This window comes from Anolis carolinensis, chromosome 4, assembly GCF_035594765.1.
Source record: "Anolis carolinensis isolate JA03-04 chromosome 4, rAnoCar3.1.pri, whole genome shotgun sequence".
Lineage (NCBI taxonomy): Eukaryota > Metazoa > Chordata > Lepidosauria > Squamata > Dactyloidae > Anolis > Anolis carolinensis.
In genome coordinates, this window is record NC_085844.1 from 236,954,610 (window position 1) to 236,979,162 (window position 24,553).

The 24,553-nt window shown below is 40.4% G+C and overlaps 2 protein-coding genes across 2 annotated transcripts; one reads left to right on the plus strand and one right to left on the minus strand.

Moving 5' to 3' along the window:
- Nucleotides 1-2,070: 2,070 nt before the first annotated feature.
- On the minus strand, nt 2,071-20,100 carry LOC100564288 (cathepsin Z). Its single transcript, XM_062978984.1, has 8 exons — nt 19,976-20,100; nt 9,184-9,264; nt 8,893-9,099; nt 8,262-8,425; nt 7,410-7,589; nt 6,673-6,823; nt 5,036-5,198; nt 2,071-2,596 (listed from the first exon to the last, which is right to left on the minus strand). The coding sequence occupies exons 3-8, from the start codon at nt 9,048-9,050 to the stop codon at nt 2,483-2,485; spliced, it is 930 nt and encodes a 309-aa protein (XP_062835054.1). The 5' UTR covers nt 9,051-9,099; nt 9,184-9,264; nt 19,976-20,100; the 3' UTR covers nt 2,071-2,482.
- On the plus strand, nt 15,120-23,632 carry tubb1 (tubulin beta 1 class VI). Its single transcript, XM_003228992.4, has 4 exons — nt 15,120-15,303; nt 18,363-18,471; nt 19,996-20,106; nt 20,806-23,632. The coding sequence occupies exons 1-4, from the start codon at nt 15,247-15,249 to the stop codon at nt 21,885-21,887; spliced, it is 1,359 nt and encodes a 452-aa protein (XP_003229040.2). The 5' UTR covers nt 15,120-15,246; the 3' UTR covers nt 21,888-23,632.
- Nucleotides 23,633-24,553: the final 921 nt, after the last annotated feature.

Genomic DNA, 24,553 nt, shown 5'->3' on the forward strand with positions numbered 1-24,553 from the left:
CTTCCAACCAGTGATTTGAAGATTCCTATTGGCCATACTGGCTGGGATTGCCCCTCACCACAGCCATCTTGCTTGAATTGCCCAATCAACTCTTGCAAGGTACCCAACACAAGACTACTGATGTGAGATTTGCCTGGGATGCGGGTTTATGAAATTATTTTATAAATACAGTATATAGGATTGCCAGATCTCAATAATCTAATTTCAGGGAATCAGAGTTTTTGCCAGTAACAATGGGTGCCTTCCATGTCTCCTGTGACTGAGTACAGCTTTAATAGAACGATCCAAAGTGCTTATTCCAATTTCTAAAAGAGGTTCAGAAATCTGGATCCACTGCCTTTCTGATATGGAAGCTATCAGTTACTACTGTAAGGTATATTTGGAAAGTTTTACTTCACCATCAAAGCACTCTCAACAGATGGCCATCCTATCTCTATTCAAAATTCTCCAAGAAAGATGATACTATCAGTTTGGGGGTCCTTCTGGACTCAGCGCTGACGCTTGAAGCTCAGGTGTCAGCAGTGGCCGGAAGGGCTTTTGCACAGTTAAAACTTGTGCACCAGCTGCGACTGTACCTCGAAAAGCATGACTTAGCCACGGTGGTCCATGCCTTAGTTACATCTAAGATGGATTACTGCAATGCACTCTACCTGGGGCTGCCTTTGGAGACGGCTCGGAAACTGCAATTAGTGCAAAGGTCGGCAGGCAGATCGCTAACCAGGGCTGCTTATAGGGAGCATACTATGCCTCTATTGAAGCAGCTCCACTGGCTGCCGACAAGTTTCCGGGCCCAATTCAAAGTGCAGGTTATTATCTACAAAGCCCTATACGGTTCGAGTCCAATCTATCTTTGCGACCGTATCTCTTTTTACAAACCGTCGCAGACTCTGAGGTCCACTGGGGAGGCCCTTCTCTCAGTCCCACTGCCTTTACAAGTACGTTTGGTGGGATCAAGGGAGAGGGCCTTCTTGGTGGTGGCCTGGCTCTGGAATGTCCTCCCAATGGAAATTACACTGACCCTCACCTTCCAATGTTTTTGGTCCAACCTAAAAACTTGGCTCTTTAACCAAGCTTTCAAATAGATATAGAGCCCCAAAGGTTAAAATTCTAGACCTATTGGTTTTCTCACTGAAAGCACTTTATATGACTGGTTGATTGTTATTCATTTTATGTCTATAATTACCATAACATTTTATTGATGTGTATTTTAGGGTTAATTGATTTTACTGTGGTTTTGTTAAGTATTGATGATGTGAATTATGTTTCCCTTTGATATTTATGTATCTGTATTTATTGCACCGTATGTATTGTTACATTATGAGTGATTTGTAAGCCATCCTGAGTCCCTTTTGGGAGATGGTTGCGGGGTAGAAATAAATTATTATTATTATTATTATTATTATTATTATTATTATTATTATTATTATTATTATCATCACCATCATCATCATCATCATCATCATCATCATTATATTATTATTATATTGTATGACACAGCAAACAAGATAGACATGCTGGATTTCATTACACAAAATCACAAGTCGAACACTTCCCAAGTGTCTAGGACTGTGTGATGTACTTTTGGATGATGTGTGCAAATCCCAGTAGGGTGGCCTTTTGCAGTTGACAAATTGTAATTTTGTCAATGTCTATTGTTTCCAAATGCCGGCTGAGATCTTTTGGCACGGCACCCAATGTGCCCATCACCACCGGAACCACCTGCACTGGTTTCTGCCAGAGTCTTTGAAGTTCAATCTTGAGGTCCTGATAGCGGCTGAGTTTTTCCTGTTGTTTTTTATCAATTCGACTGTAACCTTGATGAAAAACAACAGGAAAAAACTCAGCCGCTAGCAGGATTATTATTATTATTATTATTATTATTATTATTATTATTATTATTATCATCATCATCATCATCATCATCATCATCATCATCATCATCACAATCTCAGGCAGTGTATTATATCATAAAACAGTTCATAGATTAGGATGAAGCAGGTAGTTCTAAGCATATTCTTTCAGACTCTGTACTTTCTATCTTTTTCCAACCAACAGAGAGGCAGAGACTCATGAAATGCAAAAGAGCTATATTTGGAAAGCATATAGGAAAAAGATTTGGGGTGGAGATAAGATTACACTGGAGGTAATTTAGTAAATACTGTTGTACTTCATCCCTCTTTCATTTTTAAGCTCTCAAACTCTTCCCAAAAATGAGATATAACCCAATATAAACAGAACTTTGCATGAGATGCCACACAGGATACAGACTCCCTCCCTCTCTGCCCCTTCCCGCTCCTTTGAGTGAATGTTATGTGCAGGTTTGAATAGAAAAGATAAACAAACAAACATATGTCTCTAGACTATTATAGTATTGCTATTTTGCACAGCTGAAAAGCTAATCTTACTTTTTTAAGGAAAGAAAAAAACATTATATTGGATTTCTTTCAGAAGACATGCGTGCAAAAACAGCTCAAATGCAGGTTCAAGGTATGATGGGGTCTCCATAACTGCAGTCTTCTTCCACACCCAAGTTGAAGTTATTGCCTTTTCCATTTTTATATGCACTCGTCACAATTCTAAACCAGCCGCGTTCCCCCTGCAAGATATTAATTAGTAAAGAAGTATTGGAAGGAGCCCAAGCTGAAGCAATTTTTTATGATCCTACTTTACAAATGCTTGTGCACCAAGAGTTAATTGGGTTATTCCTCTGGTTGCGGTGGGATATTTAGGTGTTCATGGTTGGATACAGAACAACATAGTATGACAGTTGATCAGTGAGAGCCACAAGGGTAGGCTAAGCATCCTTCCTAAAAGATTTAGACTAGGGATAACCAGTTTTCTGGTGGTGATTTATGTCACGGCCAGAAGTTAGTCTGGCTTGGCTGCTGCTGGGTGCTTGGAAAGAGTTAATCTGATTCAGCTTCTTGGGTCAAGATTACTTTTCCTTTTAAGGAATGCATCAGAGGCTTCTGTGATGATCTGTACAGGCTTGAATAAATGAATAGCAACAAGAATCTCAGGATAAATAATGGGTCTGGAAGAGACAGCTGTTTGGTAACAGGTGACATAGTACCTTCGTAATTGTATCATAGACTTTGGCTGTTGTAGGAGCTGTGGTGGCGCGATGGGCTAAACCTTTTTCTGCTGAACGGCTGACCTGAAGGGTGAACTCCGTTTGTCAGATACAGTCCCTGTCAACCTAGCAGTTTGAAAACATGTAATGTGAGTAGATAAATAGGCACCACTTCAGTGGGAAAAGGGCAAGGAGATGTTCAAAGCAATATTTCCAGCAACACAATCAGGAGATGACAACACAGGCTCCTCAGCTTGAAAAATGGAGGAGAGCACCTCTGCAGAACCAGAGATGACGCACTGCCTCCAGAAGCCGGAAATGAAAAGGAGAAGCCCCTGCCTTTGTTGTGTTTGTGTGTCTCATTTGTATATGATTGTAATGGCATTGGATGTATGTAAATGCTGTAATCCATTCTGAGTCCCCTAGGGGAGAAGGGCAGAATATAAATAAAGTATGTTGTTGTTGTTGTTACCCTGGTTTAGAATGTTGGATCCTAACCTTGTTCCTTCAACTCCCTTTTGGACTCCACCGCTTTTAAAAACTTGTCTTGTTGTTCCCTGAACCCTGGCATCTTGGTTGACCTTCTTGGATTTGACATATGGACTTGGACTTTTCTTTTACCCTTGACTATTTGACTCAACTTTGGAACTCTGAGTACGGTTTGCATTCTTGAACTCTGGAACACTATCCGAAGTGAACTCTCGCAACCTGACTTTTGGACTGCAGACTTAGCTACTGTTTGTTCTTGCTCCTGAACCGCCTCTATAGTATTTTCAGCCTTTGATCATGATTTGTGTAACCCTGGCTGTGTGCTGTATTTCGGTTTTGTCTGGTCAGATCCTTGAAAGACTTAAGGCTTTTGTTCTCAGTTTAAAGAAGTCTGGCCTTGGATCATTCTGTGTGTGTGTGTTTCTTTAATATATAAAACTCTGCCAGGGTTAGAGCTGCCCAGAACATGAGTTTCCCTTGAAATCTGATGGTAAGCATGGTATGTTTTGGTAAGTCTCAATTTATGATCAAGCTGCTTACATCCATGAATATAGTACATATCAAAGGTCTCTAAGGATCTTATTCCAAAGAAACAAAACCCCAGGAAACACTTGCACTGATGAAGTTTGCATTCTTCAGAAATCTGGAATGCAAAAGTGCATAAAAACATGGGCCACTTCTTGAAATTATAGATAAGTTTCCATTGGTGTTTAGCTACCACAGAACTGGTCCTGAGATCCTTCACATGAAGTGATCAATGAAGGTGTGACCAATGTCCTTTCTCACAGGTTGTAGCCCACAAGTATCTAAGCAAAATCTCACCCAGTGATGCAGTGAGGACTTGCCAATGAATGTCCTTATTTTGATTTCAACCTCTTTATAGTTGCTGTGACATGTGGTAGTGGAAAGGGGAATCACATATGGCCTCGTGGCCTCAAATCATATCAAGCTAGACTTGTCAGCTAATACTTCACATTCTGCATACTAACATAAAGATTACCATTTGTACAAAATCTTTCAGACATTGGAATGATTCAGCACAGTGTGATATCTAATCTTATGAATATTAAATGTAGCTATATGGATTATCAGAAGCACAAATGATAATTAAGTAAACCCCCCATAGTTTATTTCTCTGCACCACAAATGCACAATCTACAGCCTGGGGTCAGTAACTCTCCTCATGTTCTATGGTCCTTTCACACTATCCTATAGTTTTATGTTCTATTTTAATAGCCCTGGTAACAACCTAAGTCTATATGTGTCCATACATTTACTTGACAGCTGTAATTTTGGACCCAGCCATCCCCAGCCTACACTGCTCAGGACTAAAAAGGGTCTACCTGCCTCTTGCATCCCCTTTGATAGTATAATGTTCATCATCTTCACACCCACCATGGACTTTATTCATCCAACTCAAGCCTTTAAAGAGCCACACACTCATCTCAATTTTGCTTCCTCTGCCTGTCTTACCCAGGGCTCGCCCCAAGAGTTGCGGACAATCCAATATTCGATTCCGTTTTCTACTCCCCAGCCAGAAACACTGACAACGTGGTTTGCCATTGCTGTCTCATTGTATTCAGTAAAAATGCCTCCTGTGTATTCATCCAGCTTTGGAGTCTGCATAATTGTACAGCTGTTTAAAAACAACAACAAAACACCAGTTTAAAGATGCCACTGAGATTAAATGTATACTCTACACCAGTGGTTCCCAACCTTTTTTTTGACCAGGGACCACTTTGACCAGGGACCACTCTCCAACATTAGTATCAAAAGGATTACAAATCAGTTTTTGGTCAACTTTAGATTCAGCTTGGTTATCTGGGATGCCGATTCAGAAAATTGCACTGAATAGACCACATCAACTCTAGTGTCTATCCAGTTGCTGCCATCTGCTCGCCCACTAAAAACCATATTTAATAATCTAGAGCTGATGTGGTCAATTCAATGCAATTTCTGAATCAGCACCCAAAGAATCCCAGGAACAGGCCTAAAAATGAAGACACCAAGGTGTCTTTGCTTCCAGGTGCCTCATGGAATGGCTCCACTCAGGGGGAGGGTGGAGGAGGAGAAGCAGCAGTCAGGAGGCTTATTGTCACACCTTTCGTGGGTTGTCTACCTCTCCCCTCCCGACATCCTCCTCATGGCCTTGGCACTATAAGAGGGTGGTGCACGACCAGCTGCTCTCGTTGCAACGGTGTAGCAATGGTGAGGCCACGGAACATATTTTAGTTCTTGGAGACCTCTGGTGGTTCATGGACCACAGGTTGGAAACCACTGCTCTAGACACTGCTGTTGAAATAAAGGGTCATATCCTGATGATCTCAGAACACTGAAACCCATGATAAGAAAAAAAATCTAACAGGCTCACAACCACACTCCAAGGCCGTGTAACAAAGCTCTTCCATTAACCTGAAGGTAGTGCCACAAAATATCATGTCAACTACCACCACTGATTCCTCATCCTCATAAAATAAATCAGTGAGGTAGTTCAGCTTGTTTTAACTCCTTTTGTAGTTGGATTCACCACTCACTAGAAGAAATGAAATGGAAGGAATGAACTGTTCTATTAGCCAATCAACTTCTGCTCAAAGTCTGAAAGAAATAACATGAGCAAATAACAGAGCAAATAACATGAAACAGTGGTATCATCACAGCATGTGGACAATACAATCTCCTCAGTAGAGGTTACACCAAAATGACTTGCCTATAAATATCAGTGAAGCAGAAATTTACTATCATTTTTTAAAATACCTCTGCATTTAGATATAACCATGAAAATATTTTCATAACCCATTTTACCCTTTCATAACCCATCATAACCCTATGCTAATTTCTTTTTTGATACCTTCTAATAATTTGTAGTCACTCCATTCAGAACTGTCATTATTACCTAATGACAATGGTGGTGCAAGACAAATAGTTTCATCTGTACATGCTGGTTTTTCATAATTGTTGATTTTGTCAAATTATGATATATTAGTTGCAATATTGTGGAGTGGTATGTCTCCGGTACTGAAATTAGAGGTTGTCTTATAATCAATGGTGTTGCAGAATTGAAGAAATATGGTATTATCTAGTCACTGTCTATAAAGACTTCATTTCTTTACCTGATTGGTCCATTTGCATAGATTTCTCTCATCATATCTTCTCGCCCTCTGATAGATCCATAATCTCCCACTTTCCAGAGGGTATAGTTCTTTACTACATAACATTTGTCGAAAATAACACATGTCCCACACTGTGTAAACTCCTTGCACTCTGCAAAAATGTTAGTAAGAGAAAGCTTTGACTGACATGGACAGTTGCCTTTCATCCAGTAACAAAAAGAGTGCAATTAAATTCTCCAATGCCTTCCTGTCATCTGGATTTGATCATTTTTTACTTATATATTTATGTATAGAGCTACTTTAGCAGGCTCCTCTTCAACTCATATAGCAAATGGGTCACAAGAATTAGAGAACAATGGAAGAGGCAGAATCCTGCCCTTCTCTGTTTTCTACCAGTAATTTTCTTTTCCATTTTGAACTCCATTCGCAGCAAATGAAGTTAACCAAGAATAAAGGAGGGAAATGAGAGATGGAAAGGAAAAACTAGAAGATTTCTAAAGTATCTGAAAAGGCAGCCAGTCAAAGGATAAATCGAGGCAACAGAGTCAGGCCCTGGACCTCTTCCAGAAGGAAATGCCAGTCACCTTTCCTGTGTTTGCCAGGCGCAGAATGTTTGCAAATTCCAATGTGCATTCTCTGAATACTGTACTTTTCTGTTTTATTTGTGAGTTAAACAATTCTGACTAGCAAACAGAATTTACGATAGAGTAGAAAAATAAAAGAAATCCAGGACTTACCTTGATCCTCAGCTACATAATTGCTGCATGTCTCATCCGGGATGCCATGGTTATGGGCATAAAACCACACGTAATAATCATATCCACCCTTGCAAGACCCAGCACCAGAACAATCCACAACATGCTGAACAGAGAGAAAAGCAGAGGGCCAGGCCCCTTTTCTCTTGATGTTGATGCGGTCTGAGAAGTGGAGGCAAACAACAGTTGGTTAAAGGCACAAATAGAAACTTCCAATATTCTGCAGATTGTATAATATCTTACAGTTCTAATACAACGAGTGGAATTTGCATCTCTATCAAGCCATGCCCTTGCCTAGAACACACTATACAAAATTCTCATTTTGGTTTGAGAATATTATTTGTTTTCCACTGACAATGTGATAGCCTGCCTATCCCCAGTTTTCCTCTAAGGTTTGTTTGTCTTCCTCTGAAACTTCTTCAAGTTTGCTGATATCTCCTTGTAGGGTACTCGAAGTCATAGAAGGCTACACAGAGATCTGCACTCAGAGAAATTATTTCAGTGACACAAGATAGTAATGTTGGGATTTGCCCTGTTAAGGGATACCCTCAGTGATGCTAGGAGCAACATTCACTTTGCTAATTCCGCTGACAATCAGGAATACCATTCCCACAAATATCAGCGAATGAGGCAAAGTGTTGGCATGATAAAAGTCTCACCTGGAACCAATCTGAGTGTGACCTCTGGGCACCTTTGTGTGCATCTGATCTCGTCACCGAAAGCCAGGACACGAAACAGATCAAGGTTTGCCCTGAATGCACATGACTACTTTGAGTCTCCTTCAGGCTGAGAAAGGTGGGGTATAAATCAAGTAAATAAATAACAGGCACATACCGGCCAGGGCGCTGGTGGTGCCGTGAGCCCAGCAAGATCCACAGAACTGTGGGACGCCCTGGTTGCGAGTAGGACTTGCGTAATTGACGCCATTCACGTTTCGCCAGTCCCACCTCTTGGGGATTTCTGACATCTTCAGGTATTCATGTGGACGAGGGTAAGTTCTGTGATGTAAGAAACAGGATGGAGACTGTTAGAAATTTTCTAAAGTCAGACAAGAGTCATAGCATTTCCTTCTCCATCTTAAGAAGTGGAAGCCAGAAATAAATTAGAATCATAGAGCTTGAAATGATCCCAAGAGCCATCCAGTCCAACACTGTTCTGCCATGCAGGAATACGCAACCAAGCCATGTCTGACAGATGGCCATCCAGCCTCTGCGTAAAAACTTCCAAGTAAGGAGATTCAACTTCACTCCGAGTTAACTGTTACTGTGAACTTAACAGCAACAAAGCCACTGGTGGGCAAACTGTACCTAGCAAAATGCTCTCTTCTACCCAAATATCAAAGATAAAAGAGGCTTTTCCCCCCTCTTCCGTACACTCTGTGTGGCAGAGCAGGTTGCCAGATGTAAGATCTAGGCTGGACTATAGGGATAAGGAGGAGCAGGGTTACCTGGGATTGTCACCTTACCTGACTCCTTGAATCCTGTGTGGCATTGGTTTGTAGCAACTTTCCCCTTCCTTGAAATGGACAGTAGCAGCTGATACAGGAGAATGGCAGACATAGGCACACAGCAGTAGCGCCAGGATAAAGAAGGGCAAGTGGGCATTTACGGGCATGGCTCCCATCTCTTGTGACAGTCCCAGCAAAAGTAGGATGCACACGGCTCCAACAGACCTACGGGAAAAAAGATATCTCCATAGATTGCAGCATTAAAAATATTACAATGAGACATTGTTAAAGCAGGAACTGTGCTTCTACCTTCTTTTGTCGTTTTCTTTGCCCTGGCTACTATGAAATGCAGCTGGTCAGAGGGTTCCTTCCTTTTCTGTATTGTCCAGCCTGTCAGAGAAGTCAAAGATGGAATTGAATTGTTGCATCATCTGAGCAGCCGTTTTATATAGTTTCCGTCATTCCTATCTCGACTTCAGTATCTGTACTGATTGCCATCTGCACTAATATGTTCAACTGCCAAAATACTCATGCAGTCTTTCAACAGTAAACTATGAACTGCCCACAAGAATGTTCTTATTTTTCACTGTATCCCAGCATATGTTTAGCTAGCCTTTTTCTGTTGGTTTTCTTGGAGGTGGTGTGTTGCCTTCATCCATGTCAACTGGCATTCATGATTGTCATGATTTCAACTTGTCTTTCAGTTGCTGCCATTGTTTCCAGAGGGCAATTTCATAATCTATTTGCACACTATTTTGCCCTTATACACATGACCCATGAACTATTAGGATAGCTCTTTCTAAAAATTGTAATGTGATTTTTGGTTGCACATGAATTTTTATCTTATCATTACCATCTGGACAGATTGCCATCTGAACTGACAGCCACATTCTTTCCAATTGGCAAAATATATACTCTCTTTTTCTTATTTTTAATCACTATCCCTAAAGGTGTTTTTCTATTCTCCATTTCTAACTACATTTATATGGTTCATCTTACATAAGGGCAGGAACCCATTTAAAATTAAGACTTCAGTTAGCAATAATATTTGAGTGGTGGCAGCTGCATTAAAGACAGATCCAAAAGTGAGTTTAGGGTGAAGGGAAGCCCATACATTCCTTATTATAAACTTGACAGTTTAAAAACCCTTTTGGAGCTGAGCTATTCTTACTGTTTCTCACCTTACTGTGGGAGCATCTATATGATAGAATTAACATAGTTTGACACCATTTTAACTTTCATGGTGCAGTGCTATGGAATCCTGGGATTCTGCCTTTTGTGGAATTTCCACAAAACACTGAAAATATGTACAATTGCGGGGGGGGGGGGGGAGCCTATTAATTACTGAAAACTAGAGAGAGCTCTTGGCAGAAGAAGGGATTTTAGTAGGGTTTCTTGGATGAATGATGAGCAGTAACTGCTGAAATTTCCTCTTCTGCCAGCTGTTAAAGGTACAGGAGCCTTCCTAATTTTTTTTATCTGGCAATCCCAGACTTTGCAATTCAGGTACAGAGTGAGAATGAGACAGGCATATATAAAAAGCATACTGTAATGTCAATCCTTGTTTCATACAGGAAATTGGGGAATTATAACTTGGCCACCTGCTGAAATTCCCTCTTATTAGAGGAGCCTATTTTCTCCCTTTGATTAAAAACTTCACTTTGTTGTTGCTGGTTTCATTTTTGGGTGCTTTCAAGCAGGGCCGTAGCCAGAAAAAAATTTCGGGAGGGGTTTTGAAAATTTGGGGGGGGGGTTGTTGAACCCCGACCCACCAGCCCCCCCCCCCCCCCCCGGGTTCAGACCTGTCAATATCTGCTTGAGATAGTGCCTGGAGGGACTCTTAATGTTTTACGTCTCATAGACTTAGCATGGGGATTTGGTTAACCAGTTAAAATTCATGAGTAAACCAGGTTGTTTTTGTTAACCTGAAAAATTTCGGGGGGGTGGGGGTTGAACCCCTAACCCACCCACCCCCCTCGTTACAGGCCTGCTTTCAAGTCATTTCCATCTTAGTGTAACCCAAAGGTGAAACCATCATGATGTTTTCTTGGCCATAATGATTCAGAGGGGTTTTTGCCTTTTCCTTCCTCTGAGTCTGAGAAAATGTGATTTGAGTAATGTCACCTATTGGGTTTCCATGGCTGAGCACAGATTCAAAGTCAAGAGTTTGATGCTCAAACTACTGCGCTATACTGTCTCTCACAAAACCCACTTGCTGGTTCTTTTTAAATATGCAGTTGTATATATCTGACACATTGGTCTCCTTCCCCATGTTCCATCCACCTCTGCTACAAAGCACATGGATTTTGAAAGGCTTGTTCTTTTTGACATTTTGGAAAATGTTCAAGAAAGATGACATTAATACTGGTAAAAAATTGATAATGATTTCAGAGAAAAGGGTTAATTAACAAATGCTCTGAATAAAACAAGTGTCTGCAGACTTGTGACCAGCTGATAAGGGCTTCCACATTATTAACAGCTGTTGTCCATTTAAGGATATGGTTAAAGAAGTCGTTGTACTATAATTATATTTCCTGTACAAGTAGATGTCATTTGGACAGGGTTGCCAGAGTGGCTCTGATCTCTTTCATGGTTGTGCTAAATAAGACTTTCATTAAGGGTTGCTTGTTACCAGCTTGCATGACAATCAATGACAGCTGAAATTCCCTCTTCTAAACAATCATTTAAAGATATAGGAATTATCTCCAATTTTCAAGATTGGCAACATTAATACACCAAACATATATCAGCTTGCCAGATAGCAATGGGAGACTCTACCAGGAAGACCTTGCAAATATGGAATAAATATTATCCACCAATATACATTGGCCAATATGTTTCTGGATATGAGCTCAACAAGGCTAGCTCTTGAGCCAACTGGCTCAGGTGGCAGCTGCCATTAGTCCTTTTGAACTCTTCCTCCCTAGCACTAAAGTAGCCTAGCTGCCCATAGGTATGGTCAATGACGCTATCCTTTTCTGAATATTGGAGTAAAGTTCTGTACCCAGCAGTGAAAGAGGAGCGTCTTCTTATTTCATAATGGCGTATGAGAGTTTAATATCTCTAATATCTTTAGCAAAAAAAGGCAAGAAAGAAAAGCAGAGGTGTCCTTCACATCTTCTTCCTTGCTACACCTAGTGAAGTGAGCTGGAGTCTAGGAAACCTTCTGCTCAATAAAATGTGATTCTGCTTTAACCATTTTGACAGCATCCTATGGAAACCTATGGAATCCAGGGATTTGTAATTTAGCATTCTCTGCCAGAGAGCGCCAATTTATTTATTTACAGTATTTATATTCCGCCCTTCTCACCCCGAAGGGGACTCAGGGCGGATGACATTATACACACATAGGGCAAACATTCAATGCCCATAAACTATCAAACAGAGACCGAGACAGACAGATGCAGAGGCAATTTAACCTTCTCCTGAGGGGATGTTTGATTCTGGCCACAGGGGGGAGCAGCTGCTTCATCATCCACTCTGACGGCACTTCCTCATTCCAGGTCATAAATTAGTTAAACTTGCCTCCCCACTTTTTTTATAAGTGGTTCCTTATTTCCTACTTGATAGATGCAACTATCTTTCGGGTTGCCAGGTTTATTTTTTATTTTTAATTGACGGGTGCTTACCCCGCCACGGGCTGGCCTCGAACTCATGACCTCATGGTCAGAGTGATTTATTGCAGCTGCTCAACAGCCTGCACCACAGCCCGGCCCAATGCCGTCTTAAACTTTCAGGATTCCCTAGGCACCAGCTCCAGCAGTTAAAGTGGAATATAGTATTTTAATTGTGAAATGTGAATGGGTCTTGCATGTGCCAAAATAATTATGAAATTCCTAGAGCAAGCATGGGCAAACTTCAGCCCTCCAGGTTTTTTGGACTGCAACTCCCACCATTCCTAACAGCCTACCAGATGTTAGGAATTGTGGGAGTTGAAGTCCAAAACACCTGGAAGGCCCAAGTTTGCCCATGGCTGTCCTAGAGTGAGAATTGGAGATGTATCTCCCTCTATGAACCATCTCGGAGTCTAAGATCGTCCAGGGAGGCCCTGCTCTTGGTCTTGCCTTCATTGCAGGAGCGATTGACGGGAACAAGAGGCAGGGCCTTCTCGGTGGTGGCCCCTCGGCTGTGGAACTCCCTCCCCAGGGAGATTAGATCAGCCCCCTCCTTCCTGACCTTCTGTAAAAAAAGTGAAGACATAGCTTTTTGACCAAGCCTTTGGAGATCTGGTGCAATAATAGATACGAAAGACGTGCAACTGACTACTGGAACTGCCTGGAATATGCCTATGGATCACGTGAATTACTCTATTGCATTGGGTTAAATGCTTTTAATTGTTTTAATTGTATCTTATTATTTTATTTTATTTTGAATTGTCATTTTATTGTACACTGTTTTTAAAGGGATTGAATTGTTGCCTATGCTGTATAGCTGCCTTAGTCCCCTCTGGGGTTGAGAAAGGCAGGGTAAAAGTGCTGTAAATAAATAAATAAACAAATAAATAAATATTGTATTACTAATCATTGTATAGTAGAGGAAATTTCAACAGGTGCTTCTTCTAATCTGTAATACCTACTAAACATCTCCTTCTATGACTATTAAACTCACAGTTGCTCTCTCCATTTTTCACTGCCAAACCTAAAAAACACTGAGGGCATTTTCACATTACATAAATATAATGCCACTTTAACTTTTGTGGTGTCATCCCACAGAAGGAAAAAAAACTAAAGTGGGATTTGTAGTTTAAAAAGGTAAAGGTTTCCCCTGACGTTAAGTCCAGTCATGTCTGACTCTGGGGGTTGGTGCTCATCTCCATTTCTAAGCCAAAGAGCCGGCATTGTCCGTAGACACCTCCAAGGTCATGTGGCTGGCATGATTGCAGGGAGCGCCGTTACCTTCCCACTGGAGCAGTACCTATTGATCTACTCACATTGGCATGTTTTCGAACTGCTAGGTTGCCAGAAGCTAGAGCTTACAGTGGGCGCTCACTCTGCTCCCCGCATTTGAACCTGAGACCTTTTGGTCTGCAAGTTCAGCAGCTCAGCGCTTTAACACACGGAGCCACCGGAGGCTCAGTTTAGGGAGGGGTATTTAAAATTGTAATCAAATGTCACTCCATATCTCTGCCATTGCTCCAGCTGCTGTCCCTTTTCCTCCAATGCTATTTCCATCGGAATATATTTGTCCCCCATTCTGGCATCTGTATGTTTAAAGGGGGCTTAATGCCTTCTTTCTCTTTCTTCATATAAGCAAACTGTCATGTGAGGAAACCTTGTATACAGAGCTTGCAAAATATAACTTTCTGGGCTGCAGATCTCACAATCTTCCAGCCATTATGGACACTGGCATTGCTATGTGAGCGATTTGGGCAGTTGCAGTCATTATGCTTTAAACTAAACTTCTTATTTTTGCCAAACTTTGCCTGCATCACATATCACACTCCAATACGGCTGCTGTGCAGAAGCGACACAAATGCTGACAAAGAGTGTGCTGAGAGATAGCAAAACCTCTTCACTATCAGGAGGAGACATATGTGACTATGGCTTTTCCACGGGGGCTGGGACATCAGGGCCATGAAACCTTGTTTTCAGGGCTCTGTCAATGGTCAAAGAGTGCTGAGTACTATTTAGATGGAGGAAGTAGCCAGTATGTGTATTTATGTGCAAATTGACCATCTCTTAATTGGAATTTCAAAATCTGAAATATTCCAAAATGCAAAATTGTCCACATAGGTATTTGAGATAGTGACACCTTTGGTTTCTGGTGGATTTTTTTTTCATGCACCGAATTATTAAAACTATTGTATAAAATTGCAATGTGTATATGAAACATAAATGAATGTTGTGTTTAGACTTAGATCCCATCTCATTATGAATATGCAAGTATTCCAAAATCAGGAAAAAATCGAAAACATTTCTGGTCCAATTTCTGGTTTTGGAAATTTGATTTTCATCTTGTAATTCAAGTAATTTTTAGTCTGCTCTTATCTCATCCCTTCAACTGTCAACTTTGATAGGGACAGTTCATATTTCCCCCCACTTTTTCAGCTGATTTTTAAATGTCCCAGCTTCTGTCTTCCTCTATCTCTTTCCCCATTTGCACTCAGTTTATTTCAATCGATGAAAACTGATCTCAAAGTGCCAAAATAGTTTTCACTTGGTAAACTCAGCATGGGTCTTGCAAGTGTTGTGAGTGCCATATCAGAGCTCTTGTTAGTCAGCAAAATGGGAGGTGTCGGACACTCCCTCTTCTTGATGCATTTTCCCTCATTCACTATACAAGACACATTTCGCAGGAGTGATTCTTTTCCCCCCAGAAAGGACATCTTAGGGGAGAAACGGAGTCAATTCACATTGCTGAATCCTTTACAAAATGCGTGAAATTGTCCATGTCCAGATTGGTCAATGCGGGAATCAAATTGGAGCAAAGGTAGGAGGTTTGTTTTAGTCATGTTTTCTGAAAGATAAGGGGAAGCAGCTCTTAAACAACGGCATCCAGTGAGAATTTGGGGAGCATGGGATCCAGAAAATACTATTAACATTGTATGTACAAAACATGGGATTACAGTGAATGAATGAGAGTAAATGAGAAGAGACATGGTTGATTAGGTCAAGGGCCCATCCATCCATTGAGAGGGAAATGTACATTTTCGGACCGCAATTGCCCATGCTGGCTGGGATAATTTTATGAGTTGTAGTCTAGAAGAGTAATATTTCCAAGGTCTGCCTCCATCTAATCCAGTATTACGTTTCCATAAGGTTTAACCAGATGCCAAACACAAGCAGAATTGTTACTTTCCAGTGATTAGTACTCAAAGGGACATGATCCTAGAATTTTATGGTCTCATATAATCATCATGACAGGTTTTCAAATGAAACAGATACACACACACACACAAATTTCTTCTCTTAATTTGTTTGATCTCTTGGCTGTTAAAGTAACTGTATCATATGTATGCAGTAATTGTTATTTTTTCAGCCGATACATTCATTCATTGGTTCAAAAGGAATAGGGTTGTTGTTTGTTTTCCGGGTTGTATGGCCATGTTCCAGAAGTATTCTCTCCTGACGTTTCACCCACATCTATGCCAGGCATCCTCAGAGGTTTTCCAAAAGAAATAATTTGGTCTTTAGCCAAGCTTGCTGTACTATATTCATTGAGATTGACCAGTACAGCCATACCTGATAAAGACATTCTTTGCCCTTTAGTGCACCTCCAGCATTTTTATCTTGGGTTCTAGAATGCATTCAATAATTAGTTCAGTTTATTGATTAAAGAAATAAAATAGGAACTATTACATAATTCTGCACTTTTACTAAGATGTGTGGCCACATGAGAAAGAAGGCAGAACTCCTGTAACCTGAACAGTTGCATGGTTATCCACAATCAATTTTAGTGTTAAATATAAAACTATGTTGAGGTAGAATGAGTTAACAAGAGTCCAGGAGGAGAGGCGGAATTTGATATCGTATTTTAGGACATCATGAAGAGTTTTGTTTGAACTATGAGTGATTAAACTGTCAATGTGTAAGATCTAAATCTTCTAAATGAGGATCAATCATTACAGGTAAGGTAAACTTCTACATCCAGAGGATATATACTTTTGAAAACAAATGCAGGGATGGCCATCATGTTCACATTCAATTTCCAAAAACATTTGGCCAGCTGTTTTTAGTCTAGTCTATCAAGACCGTTTCTAATCATCTTCAGTTTAGAATTTCAGTCAGGGCATTAAAAAGGAGAAACATTTTTTGTGTGTGTGCATGGAATATGAAGTAAGCACAAGGGGCATTTGGAAGCGCTGATGTCCATAGGAGGAGGGTGTGTTTGCACTCACACTCCTGCCATCCCAGATAAGGGGACGGCAGGGCCGAGTGTCCGCGTGGGTTGGCTAGATAGGCAGGCACTCTCTATTTGGAAACCAGCTCTGCATGGTCCCTTCCAGTCTGTGTCACTCTAGGTTTGTAGAGAAAAGGCTCACTAGATGTTGCATACCCACCAGCTGCCTTAATTTGGCAGAGATAACCAGAGTGGCGAAGTGTGTTAAAGCGCTGAGCTGCTGAACTTGCGGACCAAAACGTCCCAGGTTCGAATCCAGGGAGCGGAATGAGCGCCCGCTGTTAGCCCCAGCTCCTGCCAACCTAGCAGTTCGAAAACTTGCCAATGTGTGTAGATCAATAGGTACACAGCTCCTCACTAATCTGGATAGGTTGAGATGGCTTCTACCATTCAAGTATCTTTAAAGTCACTGTTTCATTCTGAATAACAAGAAAGCAAAGAGCTACTTTTAAATGGCAACTATAACACTAACTGTGAGGTCTATAGTACTAATAATAATAATAAAATAATATTTTTTTTCAACACAGCTTCTAAATACTGGTTGTAATTGATGAGGGCTTCCTTTTGGCCAATGCTTTGCCTTTGCAGCTGTGCCTCACTTTCCCCCCTGCTGTTTTCCTCCTTAACAGCATTTTTAAGGGTTATTTCTCTGCTATCCCATGCTGAACCCCGGTGGTGAAGTGTGTTAAAGCACTGAGCTGCTGAACTTGCAGACCGAAAGGTCCCAGGTTCAAATCCCGGGAGCGGAGTGAGCGCCCGCTGTTAGCTCCAGCTTCTGCCAACCTAGCAGTTTGGAAACATGCAAATGTGAAATCAATAGGTACTGCTCCTGCGGGAAGGTAAAGGCGCTCCCATGCAGTCATGCCGGCCGCAGGACCTTGGAAGTGTCTATGGACAACGCCAGCTCTTCGGCTTAGAAATGGAGATGAGCACCACACCACGACTGGACTTAACGTCAGGGGAAACCTTTACCTTACCTTTATCTTATCCCATGCTGAATGGTTTAATATCGAGCTTTTAATTTCAGTTAATGTCACTTCCTAATTTTGATCTCTCACACCCTCTCTTTACATATTTATTTTATGGCACTGACCTTTTTTGAGCAATTTCTTCCTGTTGTTGCATTATGATTTAAGATGTATGATTTAATCTGAATGATGCCCAGAACATGTTTTTGGTGAAAAAGCAAAGTATAAATCAGGATGAGCGATACACAGACTACATGAGGTATCGCAAGGGTGTCCTGAAAACTGTGCCAAATTATGCTTTGGCATTATTGGTGTTAACTGTGGGCTGAGAAGCAACCACATTTGGTATAATTAAATATGTTGTGGTTTGCTACTAAATTTTGGCAGTAATGGGAAATATTATTTATCCCATTTAATGAGAAATATCCCATTCAAGGCAAGTAAATGCTGGCTTTCAAGGACTGCTGCCTTACTCACATATTTGTCTTCTGTACCTGCTGAAGTTGTTCATCTCTGCCATAAATATACTGAATGAATAAATAGGATGAAAACTCTTGTCTCCCTTAAAAAAAGAGTAGGATATATATAGTAATGTAGATGTGACTCTAATCATTCTTTCTGTTTTTAAAATGGGATCAGAAGTAACGTGTTTTCAAACTCTCTCCTCTGCTCATTTTTCAGTTCTGGGAAGTCATAAGTACTGAGCATGGAATCGACATCACAGGGAACTACTGTGGTGATTCGCCGCTGCAGAAGGAAAGGCTTAATGTGTACTTCAATGAAGCCTATTGTAAGTATAGAGGGTTTGGACTAAATTGCCTGCTGATGCAATTATAAAAGATAAAAATAGCAAAGGTTTTTATCTTTCATTGACCTGAATGAAGTTTGCATGTATGTATGTGTGCAAAAATGTTTATGATAATAGATGTACAGATTGAAGTGTCAACCTCAGAGAGAGAAATTGTAGCACTATAGCATAGAGGCTGTGCAGTTGATTTCAATGGACCTTATTTTGAATATGGGGCCCCTGGTGGCACAGTGTGTTAAAGCGCTGGGCTGCTGAACTTGCGGACCAAAAGGTGCCAGGTTCAAATCCCGGTAGCAGAATGAGCACCTGCTGTTAGCCCCAGCTCCTGCCAACCTAGTAGTTCGAAAACATGCAAATGTGAGTAGATCAATAAGTATCGCTCCAGCGGGAAGGTAACAGCGCTCCATGCAGTCATGCCAGCCAAATGACCTTGGAGGTGTCTATGGAGAATGCCGGCTCTTCGGCTTAGAAATGGAGATGAGCACCAACCCCCAGAGTCGGTCACGACTGGACTTAATGTCAGGGGAAACCTTTACCTTACCTTTTTATTTTGAATATAGTCATCTTCCACTTAATTGATGGGCCATAGTGTTGTCAAAATGTGGAAATGGTTGAAGTTTAGGACCAAGACTTTTTTTTAAAGCTTGCATAAATACATTGGCATTGAGGACATATACTTAAAACTGAAATTTAACTTTCAAGATCTTTGAACAGGGTGAAAAGTTATTCTAAGCACAAATACAGTGTAAGACAAAAGATATACCATGAACAAATTCTATACAGTACTGTACACGCACTTGGAAAAGACCCTTCAGAACAAAGTACAGTAGAGTCTCACTTAGCCAACATAAACGGGATGGCAGAACGTTGGATAAGCGAGTATGTTGGATAATAAGGAGAGATTACGAAAAAGCCTATTAAACATCAAAATAGGTTATGATTTTACAAATTAAGCACCAAAACATCATGTTATACAACAAATTTGACAGAAAAAGTAGTTCATTACACATTAATGCTATGTAGTAATTACTGAATTTATAAATTTAGCACCAAAAATCACGATATATTGAAAATATTGACTACAAAAATGTGTTGGATAATCCAGAATGTTGGATAAGTGAGACTCTACTGTACTGTGGTTTGAGCTGCAATGACTCCTTTTAGCAGCTGGTGAAGCTTCCCAGAGAACCTGCTGCTTTGGATCTCTTGGACTGAGTAAGCATTTCTCAGACTGAGAGCTCTAAATGGTTTCAGGTGGTCATGTCACATTTGGCTGTGTCTGGGTGGCTAGTGACATTGCTTGGCATATCAAGGCTACTAGTGGGAATCCATAGATCTCAGAGAGCTATTTGCAGTTCTTTTTAATATGCCAAAGGACTTCTATGAGGTATAGCCATTAAAAATAATAATCATAATTTGAAAATTTACATTTAAAAAGAATTTTAAATAGCATCCCCTGATACTTCTTGCACTAATTGTGACTCACCTGTTTCCCTGTTGCTGCAGCCAATAAGTATGTTCCCCGTGCCGTCCTAGTAGACCTGGAGCCTGGAACGATGGACAGTGTGCGGTCGAGCAAAATAGGTCCACTCTTTCGACCTGACAACTTCATTCATGGTAAGTGTAATGTGTTAATATTAATATGATGTAATACAATGGTTCCTTGGGATCCACTGGTTTGAGTTCCAGGACCCTGCAAAGATACCAAAACCCATGAATGCTCCCATTATATACAATTGTACAGTAATAATGTGCCCCTTGTATGAAATGGCAAACAACTCAAATGAATTCTGGAGCCCCTCCCACCTAAATATTTTTGAGATGTAGTTGGTTGCAGAATCTGTGGATATCGGGGGGGGGGGGGGAGAGAATTTTCAGAAGCAAGAGGGCTGGTTTGTACAACCATTGCTTAAGAGAACTCAATGCCAATCCCTCTTTATTCCCAAAAATACGGCAGTATTTCTAGCTTCCAAATATTCTGGGAAGGTTTTGCTAAAATGCTTGGTAACAAGAGCTCTTTTAATAAAAACCAGTAGAAAAAATCTAGACAGTGCTTTCATGTTGCAGAATTGCAGCAATATAGCATTTTAGCTGTTATGGCTGCATACATGCCATTTTGCAATATATGGACACAAGTTATTTCCAAATCAGTTAAGAGCATCATAATATTGCCTGATGGAATTACGACAACAGCTGGTTTATTTTGGTCCTTTTTGCATTTGTATGTAGTCATTGACTAGTGTGGTAGCCTCCTCCTTATCACATTTAATTATCTTATAAAAATATATAACCAGGAATGTATTATTTTTTTTTTAGGAAATTCAGGTGCTGGTAACAACTGGGCAAAAGGCCATTACACCGAAGGAGCTGAGTTGATAGAAAGTGTCATGGATGTTGTGAGGAACGAGTGTGAGGGCTGTGACTGCCTCCAGGGTTTCCAGCTTGCCCACTCTCTTGGCGGTGGAACGGGATCTGGGATGGGCACTCTTCTGATCAACAAGATCAAGGAAGAATATCCAGATAGAATCATGAACACCTTCAGTGTGCTCCCATCACCCAAAGTTTCTGACACAGTCGTTGAGCCATACAATGCCATCTTATCTGTGCACCAGTTGATTGAGAACACAGATGAGACCTTCTGCATCGATAATGAAGCTCTATATGACATCTGTTTTAGAACGCTGAAGCTCCGCTCTCCAAGCTATGGGGACCTAAACCATTTGGTGTCTCTCACCATGAGTGGCGTCACCACCTCACTCCGATTTCCTGGCCAGCTCAATGCCGACTTGAGAAAGTTGGCTGTTAACATGGTGCCGTTTCCTCGACTCCACTTCTTCATGCCAGGCTTTGCTCCATTAACAGCTCGGGGAAGCCAGGAATACAGAGCTCTCTCTGTCCCAGAGCTCACCCAACAGATGTTTGATGCAAGGAACATGATGACGGCCAGCGACCCACGTCATGGGAGGTATCTGACAGTGGCCTGCATCTTTCGAGGCCAGATGTCTACCAGGGAGGTGGATGAACAGCTGTTGGCTGTGCAGACCAAGAACAGCAGCCACTTTGTGGAATGGATCCCCAACAACGTCAAGGTGGCTGTATGCCACATTCCACCTCGTGGACTGAAGATGTCTTCTACTTTCATAGGGAACAACACGGCCATACAGGAGATCTTCAGCAGGATCTCTGCACAGTTCTCAGCAATGTTCAGGAGGAAAGCATTTCTCCATTGGTACACTGGCGAAGGAATGGATGAAATGGAGTTTTCAGAAGCAGAAGGCAACACTAATGACTTGGTGTCTGAGTACCAGCAGTATCAAGATGCCACAGCAGATGTAGTAGAGTATGAGGAAGTAGAAGAGGAGGAGGAAGTCAGTCAGGAAGAAAAGGAAGCTCCTTAAGAGTAGTAATTTACCCTGAAAAGCACCTTACTTCTCATAGGTTGGCTGGACTCACCTTTTCAGAAGGAACATAATCCATTTTTGTATATTAAACCAAAGAACATTGTTCATTCAAAACACATACACACCCAAAGAAATCCCCCTACATATGTACATCTACATATTGTCTTCTTGGACTTTTTCATGATAAATTAATTTCAGCATACAACCAATCTTATGAGGAACAGCCATTTGTTTCAAATAAAAGGGGCAGCAATGTTTTTCACCAGCTGTTTATCTGCCCTGCACATCTATTTATCGGACAGGTTTTACTGAGTCGGCATTCTAACCATGATGGTCATGGAGCAACAGATTCAAACTATAGGAAAAAAGATTATACCTAAACATTAGGAAAAAATTTCCCAACAGCAAGAGCTATTTGACAGTGGAATACTCTGGCTCTGGATGTCGGAGTCTCTTTCTTTGGAGTTTCTTAAACAGAGGCTGGATGGTCGTCTGCTGGGAGTGCTTTCTTTTTGTATTCCTGAATGAGATTGGACTGGATATTCTTGTTTATTCCAATTCATTGATTTTATAATTGTGCAAGAAAGTAAAAAATGCTCTTTGTGAAATCAAATGCAATAGCAACGCAAAACTGTTCTCCATTTCTGGCATATTCTCAAAATTGCCATCAGAACAAGATATCAGCAGTCTTCCCACTGCCTCAAATCTTTTACTCGAATATATGTGGAGAGGGGTTCCTTTGAACCATGGCGACTATAGGCATTTGATAAACCTAGATCCCATTATTTGGTTATTTTTAAAGCCACCTAATCTGTGTGTGGCAAAGCCAATAGTTTAGATGGCTTTAAAAATAACCAAATAATGGGATCTAGCCTAGAGATGCCTGACTGCTAATCCTGTGAATTCTTATATAGTAATAGATCCTACTGAATTCCGGGCTTAACGTCCCAATAAACAAAGATCAGGTTAAGCTGTATAGTGGTATGTGTGTATGTTTGTGTATGTATGAAAAGTTTCCAACTATGGGATTCAAAGGTCAAGAAATGAAAGGAGAAATTGATCACACTTTGCCCATGTTCCAATTTTAGTATATGCGCTGCCGAAGCAAGCACCACTTTGCCCATGTGGTACTTCCCAAAATGGTTGGAACAGAACTCCCACCAGCTTGCTATCCTAATCAATTGACAGTTCAATGGAAGTTTAATGTAAAATAATGGAAATAAATGTATATAAAGCAGTCAACACAAGGCATGCACAGATGTCAGAAATAATATGGGCAGAAAAATCCATTCTTACAGTAGAACAAAAGCTTAGCCCTAAAATAAATGTGATGTTGCTAAACTATTGCTCCCAGCATATTATACTCTTGGTGAGGAGCACTGGAAAAGCACAAGATGCCCATTCTGGCTTTAGAGAGAATGACATTTTACTGCAACCCACTATTTGTTCTTTCTTTTCCTCAGCTGACAATTAAAATGGTGCTTTTATTTCCAAGCCACTTTATGGAGTCAAGGTATAATTGATCTGAGTGCACTGCTTGAGCATTGTAGTGCAAACCTTTGAATGCTTATATTTATTACATTTCCTTTTTTTAACAAAACCAATTTTGCTAGGTGAAAAAGTGATAGATACTTGTGATGTCAACTTGTGTGAAGAGCTATTTCTTAGCTGCCATTTTTTCAGTATGCCTTTCGCTGCATGTACCATAAAATGTAATAAAAAGTGTGATGAAACACTGTGAATATTTATTTGTTCCTCAATCTTTGCACTAATTAAGGATGAGAGGGAATACAAAACTTTATAGCTAAAAAAATAACCGATCTATCTCAGATTCATTGTGCAGTATTTAAACATGAGCCTAAACAATTCAAAAACAAGATAAGAGTATACAAATTGATTTTGCATTTTGTCTTAATAAAACTATGAGGAAGGATAGATGTGGCATGCTAGGTAGCTAATTTTATAATGAAAGTAAAAAAACGGCTGCCAAGGAACATTAAGAATATATAGCATGAGAGAGAAAAACCTTGTAGATATAAGCTGGTTCAGCTTAAAAATAAAGAAAATGTGAGTACTTATTTCCTTGTTAGTAATATTACCAAATCACTTTTGAATTCATAAGCCTCGCAGTTTCAAATGGAAAAGATTTTAGCACGTTCCATTCTCTTTTTGAAATTGATAGAACTTTAAAAGCGAATACTTTCAAATTGAATTGGGCCTAGAATGTACATTGCGTTCGGTACATTCTAGTACATAGACAGCCACTACATGCCAAAGGACTTCCTAAAATAATGCTTTGTGTTCAAAGCATTAACAGGTGTTACCTGCCAAATTAAAATCATTTACAATTTAAGCTAGCTGTGAGAACAAAGCTGCAATATTGTACTAACTTACTTGGAAAAACACCCTAGTGAAACTTCTGAGTGAACATAGTATTGTTTAGTAAATGAACAACAATTTAATCTTCTTTTAATCTGGATGTTGCGTACTGAGATCTTTGGAGATGACTTTAATTATATTTTAAAGCATACTACTACAATTGATTGAATGCTCTTATCCAAATAACTCTTATTATCCCCTTCTAAGAAACACATTAAAAAGTTGAAAAAATACAAACACTTGTATTGTTACACAATTCCACCAAAAACGTGCTGTATCATTTT

Excerpts from the sequence above, each read along its gene's own strand:
- LOC100564288 (XM_062978984.1), bottom strand. The coding sequence starts at position 9,050 with ATGGGAGCCATGCCCGTAAATGCCCACTTGCCCTTCTTTATCCTGGCG. Across the intron at positions 7,590-8,261 it reads CACCACCAGCGCCCTGGCCG|ACCGCATCAACATCAAGAGA; the intron begins GTATGTGCCTGT and ends TCCACTTCTCAG. Across the intron at positions 6,824-7,409 it reads TTATGTAGCTGAGGATCAAG|AGTGCAAGGAGTTTACACAG; the intron begins GTAAGTCCTGGA and ends ACATTTTTGCAG.
- tubb1 (XM_003228992.4), top strand. The coding sequence starts at position 15,247 with ATGCGTGAAATTGTCCATGTCCAGATTGGTCAATGCGGGAATCAAATT. Across the intron at positions 15,304-18,362 it reads GGAATCAAATTGGAGCAAAG|TTCTGGGAAGTCATAAGTAC; the intron begins GTAGGAGGTTTG and ends CTCATTTTTCAG. Across the intron at positions 18,472-19,995 it reads GTACTTCAATGAAGCCTATT|CCAATAAGTATGTTCCCCGT; the intron begins GTAAGTATAGAG and ends CTGTTGCTGCAG.